Genomic DNA, 10721 nt, shown 5'->3' with positions numbered 1-10721 from the left:
CATCTTCGGTGAAACTGCAAAACAGAGAGATACTGAAAAAACAACAGACGTCTGTAGATGTATCATACCCACTTCGTCTCACTGCCTCATGCATGTCTAAATCCCCGGCCGGCCATACACACTGTACGATGCACCTACGATGCAGTGGCTTCAAGGAGACATGGCATCCAGCTACAAATATCTCATAAGAGTAGTCAAATTACAGTCACCGCCTTTGAAATCTACAACCATCCTTTGCCAGAAGGACAGCAGTAGTATCTGATATTACCTTGGCGCCTGGCATATTACATTCCCACATCCCTCACCACAGGCTACTGCATAAGTTGTCTATTTGCAGCCATCGAAGAACATACTTATGTGCTTCCTCGCCAGAACGAAATACCTGTGATCTCCTGACCGGCTTTACACCCTGAATGTTTTACGGAGCATTATAAATCATACATGTGAGGATGGGGAGGTGTCTTTTTCTGCTGATCTTTTTATAGCAAATTTCCACAGCACGAAAAGTTGGATTTACCAAAGGTTGTAAATTCAGGTAATGTTTACCATGTTCACAGTATCTGGTTTTTCAATGGTAGAATATAAAGGTCAATTGCAGTTATTTCCTTTACAACCCTTGTTAAGTCCGGAATCACCGTATTTGACTTTTATTTACACTGCCATTGTAAAGTTCAGAGGTGTTTGTTAAAAAAAAAAGTAAACATTACCCAACTCCACTGGTATCGTAAATCTAAGTTTTCGTGCAATGTTCGGAGAGGATATAGACTCGAGGGCTAAATATCTAAATATAAGAATAGGCAACTAATATACAGGGAACTACTGTTAATTAATACCTCCTAAAAACTACTGGGTTTGACTTCTTTTTTTTAAGACAGAGGAAGACAAAAGATTCCACTTAATAATCTCAAATCTTACGAAGCAACAGTTTGTCGTCTGTTGACGTGCCCTGATCATGGATGACATGTTAGTGGCTGTTAGTGAGTACAGGTAGATCCTGCGGTGTTCCCAGGCGGGCTGATGTCGAAATTAGCCGGCGACCGAGTACGCCGCCCACGGAGCAACGGGGGCAGTGAGACGGCCTCCTGGTGCGCATTTACTCTGATTGCCTCCGGCAAGGATATTGTGATTTTACGTGCGTTGCCCCGACGTCGGTTTGAGGACAACATTTCATACTCTCCAAGCAGAGGTTGTGGGGGAATGATCGTTACATTTTTATATCTGGCCGTTTTTTTGTCCTGACCCCCACCGTCGGTGGCCGCGGAGCTTCTCTGGCTAATGGATACTGCCTGGCCAATTTGATACTGTCTTTTTGCCACCGAGAGGGATCTGCTTGGAGATTAAACATTTCATACAGGCTGCCAATGGTGAAGTAGACTTGATGTAGGCAATGTCGTTGACCTATTGTGGCTTTATATACTCCAAGCAGAGGTGTAGGCCTCGGTTTTTTTTACATGTTTTGGCGTTTTTACATTACTGGGCTGTTTTTTTTTTTTCGCCTGCCAACACTTTGGGTGGTGTATTGCCAATGATACTGTCCTGCCAATGTGATACTGTCTAATGCATCCACCAAAAGATCTTCTTTGATATTATGCTGTAGCAGTATGTTGATGAAGATGGTGGCTAGAAGTGGTGCCAGGATACTTCCCTGTGGAACACCATTGGCATCAGGCAGAGACGGCAACACTTTCTTATAAACATTGGTCAAATCGATCTTAGGATGACTAGTATACATCGTTTGCATGCTGAATCGAAGGACCTTGGAAGCTCTGTCTTGCTCATGGTGCCAAATGAGCCCAAATCAGCCCAGACGAGAACAAGAAATAGCCATACCTTCAAGTACCAGAGTTATCAACCAAGGATTGAGGTGTTCAAGAATTCATTCTTTCCTAGAACCTAGAACTATCGCAGATAGAGTGGAACTCGCTGTCACCAAGTACAGTAGGGGCATTATCATTAGATAGCTTTAAACAATGTCTAGAGTTAAATGTTCAAGGGTTAGGTGTAACAAGTCGATCGGTGCAATGTAGCCAGCTGCCGCCGCGCCGCGTGCCTGCGAAGCTGGTGTGTTTCGCCGAAAGGCGGTTATCCCGGCTACACAGATACAGATACAAAAATGCTTTTGGGAAAATCAACAAACGTCCGTTTTTGGCCAAGTTATTCGTCCGTACAAACAGGCGTGTAACTAACTGTATCTGTCGTTAAACTGTTACAACTTACACATCCAGCCTATTGGCATTTGGCAGACGACACAGTGTCTCTGTTAAAGTGCGCATCACATACTTGAAGAAAACAAAGCTTCGGCACACCCAGATAGCAGCGTACAGCCCCGAGCGTGTTTGTAAGGATCGAGAAGCCAACGTTATCTGGAAAACTACGATAAGGGCACTTATGTTTAAGTATGGCAGTCTATAAATCTCTTGAAATCACGGCAAAGAATACAAATTCGTGGTTACACTACGTGTGGTAAGTTATTGGGGACATGCCGCCACATTCATACACTATAATATCGGCAACATTGTGCAGTACCTGAACTATATTTAAAGGAAATCATTCGTAGGACACATCTGTAATGAATTCAAATCTATGACAAACATTCAATTACGGTAAAAGAGCTACAATAGTTGTGTGAAAACTTGAAATAGAAGCCAAATTGTGACGCATTCAGAGAGACAGAGACAGGCAGAAATATTTCTGTGAAATTCGTTTTCAGCTTCAAGCTGCTTATTCGTCATTATGTTTACGATTTTTTAATCCAAGAATTGTTTCAATCTGGTTAAAACGCGAAGTTCCAAAGGCGAACCTTTCCCAAGGTTGAAATTGTAGTCTTGGTGGAGTTAAACCTAATTAGGCACAGGGGCCAATTAGATAGTTTCCACTGGTACGGCCTCAGTGTATTTTTTTAAGTGACTGTCCCAGAAACACGGACATGTTTTGGTATCCCTATAATGAGGGACTGTAGAACGTGACTGGCACTTTCATGTGCAACACGTACGTATTCAAAAAACCAAGTACGGTACACACATGGTGCACTGTCGTAAGACAGGCAAGTATATATAGAGGGTGTAGAATGCACACGTACATGTACACGTACACACATAGGGCATTGTCGTAGGACAGGCAAGTATAGAGGGTGTAGAATGAACACGAAAATATACACGTACACACATGGTGCACTGTCGTAGGACACGCATGTATAGAGGGTGGAAAATGAATCGATTTGTTTGGTATTCTACATACATGGCAGGTGGAGGGGGGCTGCGTGGTAGTCGCAGTATAAGACAACGTCTGACGTGGGTTGAAATTGTGTAGGCGCGGCACCTAGGGGGTTATGACGCCGAGAGTGGCTTCCGAGCGTAGGTGAAAGAGAGCCGACTTTAGGGAGGTATATCACAGGGTGTTTTCTCTCACGTGACTATGACGTCAGTATTGTCCGCCATGTTGGATGGTTAACCTAACTTCATGGAATTAATAAGCGTATCATCAGTGGACAAAGAATTAGACAGAAACAGATGTATTGTAACTGAGTGTTGTCACTCACACGGCTAACAGGTGTATATATTATCTTGAAAGTTCATCTGTGTTGGTAGAAGTCATTATGTAGTAAGTTTAAACTGTAATTTCCAACACAACAAAAAAAATTGGACTCACCCAAATTTTCGACTGTACAACTCCAGTCTTTTTCAAGGAATGAGCAATCCACCGCTTCCGTGACATTCAGTCTCACTGGACAAAGTAAAAATCTTGGACACAGAACCGGACTTTTTTGCACGAGGGATTAAAGAGGCCATATACATCAGGGCTTTACAGCCATCCCTCAACAGAGACGGGGGGCGCCACAGACTTTCTGCAACCTATGATCCACTGCTCACGGAGTCACGTGTGTTATCTGCGTGACGTCACGGAAGCGGTGGATTGCTCATTCCTTGAAAAAGACTGGAGTTGTACAGTCGAAAATTTGGGTGAGTCCAATTTTTGTTGTGTTGGAAATTACAGTTTAAACTTACTACATAAAGGTGTATATATTCATTGGCAAAACGTTATTGTCAAATTTGTGGAAAATGTAAGAAGGACATGCCAGAATTGAGTAATTATCTAAAAACTGGAGTAAGGACAAGGCAAATAAAGAAAAATACCAAAATGGCGGCGTCTGGCGCCCCCATTTCACTATTCACATGTACATTTTCATATGTACACATCTGTAGTCACATATTTCACAACGTTGCTATTAGGACAAACAGAAACACCCACCCACAACTCAGCCACCCATAACAATTACTTCCGTACTGGTAAGTAATACGAGAACATCCAAACAGCATCAATTTAGGGCATCTTCATATTTATTTACATCATGTATGCCTCCATTACTATGCTCGATAGTCAGACAGTATTGATTCCTTGATCTCTTGACCTTCTTATATGTGTCAGCTTGCGTCGGCTGGGCCAGAGTTAAGCTGCAGCCACACGGGCGCTTCCAAGCGTACAATCGCGTCAGCCGTTGTCGCTTCTATCGTCACACCGCCTACGTAAAACCTCGGTCTCATTGGCTTTAAACGATCCCGAAAACCCACGAATGCTTGCCGAATGCGCGGCGGACGTGTTGCGTGGGTGTGTTACCGTGTCGGTATGACGTACCGCGTGGTATAAATATGGTGCGTTTGGATGTATATAAAATGTACTCTACTTTTAGTGACGTTGACGCTTTTGGGGTTGTTCAATGCAATCTCCGATCAGACGTTTGAGTGCAACACTGAGAAAATCGACCTTACTCATCCAAAGCAAGACGGTCTACAATTTTTGTGTACAAATCTATGTAGGCTGTGTCTTAAATGCTAAAATAGTATATTTATGAATTTTCGTCATTAAGTATGAAAATTAAATCCCAATTTATGCAATTTGTTAGTCTTGAAATAAGTTTGATACCAGGAAAAACGCACATGAAGTTTTATTTTAAAGAAAGTTTCTTGGAGGCCTATATTTCTTTAGCTGCCTGTCAGTAAAAAATCAAGACAATACAGTTCCGATGCAATACCAAGGACATCCGCCAGGGGATCATCAAATCAATTCTTCCATAGATAATGCTCTAACCCCCCACATTAAACATCATGAAAATCATTTCACAGCCTCTTCAGTTATGCTGTTCAACCTAAACAGCAACACAACATATTTTAACCTTCTTGGCGGAAGTTAAAGAAAAACACCAAACATCTACTTGGATTTGGTCCTGGCGACGTGCCAGATTGCATGACCTCGTTTAACCCCTTTCTAAGCCCACCAGCTGGTCGATCGAACACCAGCCATTCAATACTAGCAAAATACAGCCAGCCTTGGGCCCTACGTTACGGTTAGCGCACACAAGCAACTCATTAAGTCCATTAAATCCAACACAAATGCGGCGTTTTGTGCTCGTAGAACACGTTAATCCATACCGATTGCGCGTGATTCCACATCTTTCATGTCAGAAAATAACAAATGGCTTAACACGTATCAAACCAGCAGATTTGACATTTTCCATGAACAGCCCATTGAAGGTAACCTTCGGAGAATGGGTCACTGACTCCTGGCAAACACTGTGGCTCTAAGTAGTCTAAGAATAGAAGGCATTGTCATGTAAACTGCATATGGGCGGAGTTTACTCTCTGAAACCTTAAAACATATATCCAAGCAGATGTGAAGACGAGCTCAATGTTTTATTACGTTTTCAATACATTTTTTGATCTAGTAGTCCATTTCTTTTAGATACAGCCCTTTGTATGAACCATAGTTGGAGGGATAAAACTATTACTATATGTACTTCCAGAATGATGAAATGTTACACTGTCTAACCCTACATCTGCTTGATCAGAAAAATACATACTAGATGAAAAACGAATCTTGACTAAAGATAAAACAAACAAACAAACAAACAAACAAACAATTAAATAAAAAATAAACATCATAACAAGCGATGACCATGCTGTGGTAACACCACTGCTAAATAAATGGGACAATGATAGAAATTATTGAGCGACTATAACAAACAGTCACAAACATATGCAATCAACCCCAGAGGGAACCCTAGAGGTTTTGGCAAAAAAAGTTGCCTTTATTATGAAATCAACGTGGTCGCTGGTCATGATAAACAAATGACTTAAACACGGAGTATGGTATGGCAAATAATATACTCACATTTTCTAGGTATTCTACATCATTAGTATCGTTTTCCAATATTTTTTCAACGTAAGGCATATATTTCATTATTTGCTTACTTTGTAGCTGCTTTGTACGATTTACAGTATGCGTAGTCGAAAACTCTTTTTTTTCCGGAAACGGACGAAAATTCATTCGCGCGTGGATGTCATCCATATAATCAACTCAACATGGCCTAACGTTAGTAAGTTTTCATTGCTTGATGTTAAACATTACCGGAAGAAAAGAACACGAACAAGTGTCCATATAGGCTACAATTCTCCGTGAAGTTTTATATTCTGCAGATTGAGAACAGTAATAGTGTATGTAAACAGTGTGTGATCACTTAACAACTGGTAACAACGTATAGTAAAATTGGCTAAATCCCTGGTCTAATAATCTAGTCTGCTAAAAAATCTCGCCCCTGGTGGCCACCTGCCGGAGGTTTGCGAATAAAAGAAACAGTGGCACTTCCTGTCTTCCCTTGCACTGTGCGGGACTTTGTAACGAAGCTTGACACCGGATACACAAGGTGGATAAAGAAAGGGTAAGGGTTGAACAAAAACCGGTCGGTCTGGTTCAATGGTTGGTCGCTTGTAGTTGGTGGGAGTGGTCTTATAAGTCACGAAGCAAATGAAGTGTTTGTATTGAGTGTCACGGGTGTATAGACCTGTACTTGGGGAAAATCCTCCGTGATCCAGTCTGGATGGTACTCCTGCACCTGTTGTAAGCGTTCTGTGGGATTACAACGATGAAGCTAGGATTGAATCTGATCAAGAAACCTAGGGAGAAGAGAGAGCGGTCTAGGTAATTATCACAGTGTGAATGTCGGATTTGTGCGCAGCTTATTATGCAAATTACGCTGTCTATCAATTTAATATGTGTGTAAATGATCTCCAAGCAGATCCCTTTCGGTGGCAAAAAGACAGTCAAATTAGCCAGGCAGTATCCATTCGCCAGAGAAGGTCGCTAGCCACCGACGAGAGACAAAAAAAAAAAAACGGCCATATATAAAAAGCTAACGATCATTCCCCCACAACCTCTGCTTGTAGAGTAGTGTGTACAGTCAAACCTGTTCTTGTGACCACCTCTGTTCTAGTGACCACCTGCCCACGCTGGCCACTGTTTGGCCGGGTCCTACCTAGCCTGTAGTCCAGCCTTGCTAGCTTTAGGTCGCTCCCGTAACTACCATTTGAAGCGAACTAAAGCTAACCAGGCCGGACACTAGGCTATGGTGGGCCTTCAGTGCTAGTCCATAGTGGACACCTGTTTACTGTGTTTATTTGATAGACAGGTTTTGCTGTAACATATATGGCAATTCTTTAATATCTCAAAAGGCAAAATAGTTCATTATCATTCTCAGTCCTGGTAACCGCCCCCTCCCACCTTAACTTGTTCTTTTGCTATGCACAGGCTTTACAGCGATAGGTGCATGTACTAAAGTATGGCTCTTGAGTAACTTAATATTCACCATAAACTAGTAAGATTTTTTATTCCGTTTCTCTCCCTATTTTCTGTTATAACATTACAATGCTATACCCTTCATTTTTTGACACGGAAATTTGAACGTTATTTATGTAAAAAGTCAGACGTTCGATTTTAGCTGCTCTGTGAAAAACCGCAGTTTATGATTAGGTAAATTCTAAACATATCACAGAATTCAAACGTCAATATATAGACACAGCCACGTACTGTATGCTTTCTAATACGGGAATATGTATATAGATATATATTCAAAGTAAGCCCCGAACGTTAAATCATATAAATCAGTCTGGGTATGACGTAACTCCATAAGGTGGTATTTTGAGGATCCACGCAATACCTATAGATAAGAGACATGTTTAGAATTCCACATTGCCTATTACGGTTGCATATTGATGCTGCATTTGGTTAATATCCGCTTAAAGCTGTGTACGTGTGCAATCTCATTTCTCCACTCTCAGTGATTGTCCTATAACCTTGAATTAGCGTTCCCTACAAAATGGTGGAACGAGTCACCTTTGGCGGTCATTTCTGATGTCAAACGCAAACAGACAGAAAGAATGCATTTCCTGAAACCCAGTATACCTTAACGCTGTACCATGATACCGTGTTGACCTTAAGCATTCTTTTCACTGCCCCCTTTGCTTGGTGACAGAATATCCCACCTGTAACCTTTGACCCGTTTCTCTATTATATATGCGCAGCGCGCTTGCATGCACAAAAATCTCTGTTGCCGATTGTGTTTACTTTAAGTTAAACATTAATCTGTTGATTTCGTAAGCAATTTTCGATGTAGGGATAGAGTTTAAAAGGTAACGGCGATGAAATATATCTAAAGGATGTACGTGACAATGTTGTAAAGTGGTATTTACGTATGCCAGGTGATGGGAAACAGGGGTTGAGATTGAAGAAGCCCCCAACGTTAGTTTGCGAACGAGGGCGGGGCGATATCAGTCAGTGGTGTAACAACGTGCATTTAGCCAGTGTAGAAGGGATCGATGTTCTATATCATAATCAAGAACGCAGGGTAATCCACCAGTTCTATTCCTGATTGTTGGAGAGTGCTTCCTTCTCTTTTTGTGTGCGGCCCACCTCCAGATCGCCAGCGCACGCACGGGGACCGCGCTCGGGGAGTGGCACCACCATGGCCGAAGAGAAGGAGACCCAGCCGCGTGGGTTTGCCCGCAAAGGTGCCCTGAGACAGAAGAACGTCCACGAAGTCAAGGATCATAAGTTTATCGCCAGGTTCTTCAAGCAGCCGACGTTCTGTAGCCACTGCAAGGATTTCATCTGGTGAGTAGGTCGTCTCGTTGTTGTGTGAGAGCACAGTGACAGGTTTCACCCCATGCCCTTTGCGAGGGAATTTAATTGTTGATCTGGTGGAGCATATTGTTTCACAGGCTCTCGAAGACACGACTATTTTCTTCCTGCCGATTCTGTGTGGTTTTCTTGTCTAATCTTCCTGTCATGGCGCGTGTGTTTGTACAGGGGTTTCGGCAAACAAGGCTTCCAGTGTCAAGGTGGGTTGTTTATGTTTTCACGTCGTTTGCCCTACATAAATCTTTGTAAACAGCTGCATTTTACATGTCCGAAACGCAATCTAAATACGGTTGATAGGTCGTGTGGTCCCGTCCCCTTAAGGGTTACGCCGCGTGTCCTTTAAAAAAAATGTAACCGTCGTTTTTGGTTGTTGTTGAAATCAACACACAAAGATGGCTTCCCCCCCACTCGGTTTCAGAGCCGGGGCCGCTGACGTCGATTCCGATCGTAAAAAGCGATATCTGCCTGCCTATGACATGATCCCACCACCTCCTCCTCCCCCTACCGTGCACTCATCGCGTTGTTGTTGTTTTTGTTTATGTTTACCCCCCTCTGGAACCAACAACAGTATGCAGCTTTGTTGTGCACAAGCGATGCCACGAATACGTGACTTTCCAGTGCCCGGGAGCGGATACCGGACCAGATTCAGACGTAGGTGTACCCAGCAATATATATCCACCATTGCTTCCTTTTTATAATGCAAGCCTCATCCTACCTACTTCATTGCTTATGCATCACAACCCTTAGTCTGCCGTCTGCCAGTAAAAAAATAAAGAGAAGAAAATATGATGAACAAACCCTCACCTAAAAATATTATTACCACATGTACCAAGAGATATAAGCGATGGAAACATGCCCTGAAATTAATTTCAGTCATATTCATAATCAAATTTGAATCGGGGGTGAGGTTCGATGTGGTATTGTAATAAATTGTCCATTGCATTGTGGATTATTATATTACTTGTGTGTCCTTGGCTGGTGGGTTGTCATCGCTTTTAGTAATCAAAACATATCACATTTCAACACCTGTATATCTGTCCACAACCATACATCCTTAGCATAATATACTGACATGCTTAATTGTGTAGAATTCCCAGAGGATCGTCATATGATATTCATATATCTCTTAGATATGGTAATAAGAAGTACTAATGCTTGTTTTCTTTACTGAAAGCATTTAAGGCTTGTCTTTAGGTTTCTAGAATATTTTGAAGCCGTGTTCCATAATGGATTACTGCCCATTCCAACAGGTGGTTTTGGAGATGTTGGATGTTTTCACTGTAGTTTTCCATGACTAAGGGATAATGTTATGCCATATGAATATTGTAGAACTGCCTTGTGTGTTTCTGTGTATGTTAAGTATCTCTCGTAACGAAAGGTAGCTTCACTTTTATTGTTTTCATCGGAAATATCTTTAAAAAAATCTTGTTGAAAAGAAGAAGCTATACTACATGTAAGAGGTAACCACTTTGAAAGATTACTGTGGAATATTTAGCATTTTTCAGTATAAAGCACTGTAGGGCTAAAATGATATTTTCCCAGAAAATATTGAATCAATGAATGAAACAAATACATTCAGATACTGAGAAGATTCGAGTTGTAAAATGGTAGTGTGAAAATGGACAAAAACAATTCTAGGGAATCAAAAATTTTTGCAAAAAAAAAAAAATGTCGGAGGAAGGAATGCAAAAACTTTTGGCCCACATTTTCTCTGGTTGATTTGCAAACATTTCTTTTTTAAATATGTGGGACGT

At 41.7% G+C, this 10721-nt stretch overlaps 1 protein-coding gene across 7 annotated transcripts in view; it reads left to right on the top strand.

Annotated features, from left to right (window-relative positions):
• Positions 1–10721, top strand: part of LOC109483429 (protein kinase C alpha type-like) — a 60067-nt gene that overhangs the window by 8906 nt on the left and 40440 nt on the right. The window contains exons 1-4 of one of the 7 annotated variants that reach the window (XM_019786446.1): positions 6707–6972; positions 8746–8940; positions 9136–9167; positions 9536–9618. In XM_019786446.1, the coding sequence (XP_019642005.1) occupies positions 6917–6972; positions 8746–8940; positions 9136–9167; positions 9536–9618 (366 nt within the window). In that variant the 5' untranslated portion in view covers positions 6707–6916. The other 6 variants (XM_019786443.1, XM_019786447.1, XM_019786448.1 and 3 more) reach the window with 6 other exon arrangements.

This window comes from Branchiostoma belcheri, unplaced genomic scaffold (assembly GCF_001625305.1).
Source record: "Branchiostoma belcheri isolate BF01 breed outbred unplaced genomic scaffold, Haploidv18h27 scaffold64, whole genome shotgun sequence".
NCBI lineage: Eukaryota > Metazoa > Chordata > Leptocardii > Amphioxiformes > Branchiostomatidae > Branchiostoma > Branchiostoma belcheri.
This window is presented reverse-complemented; position numbering and strand designations above follow the sequence as displayed.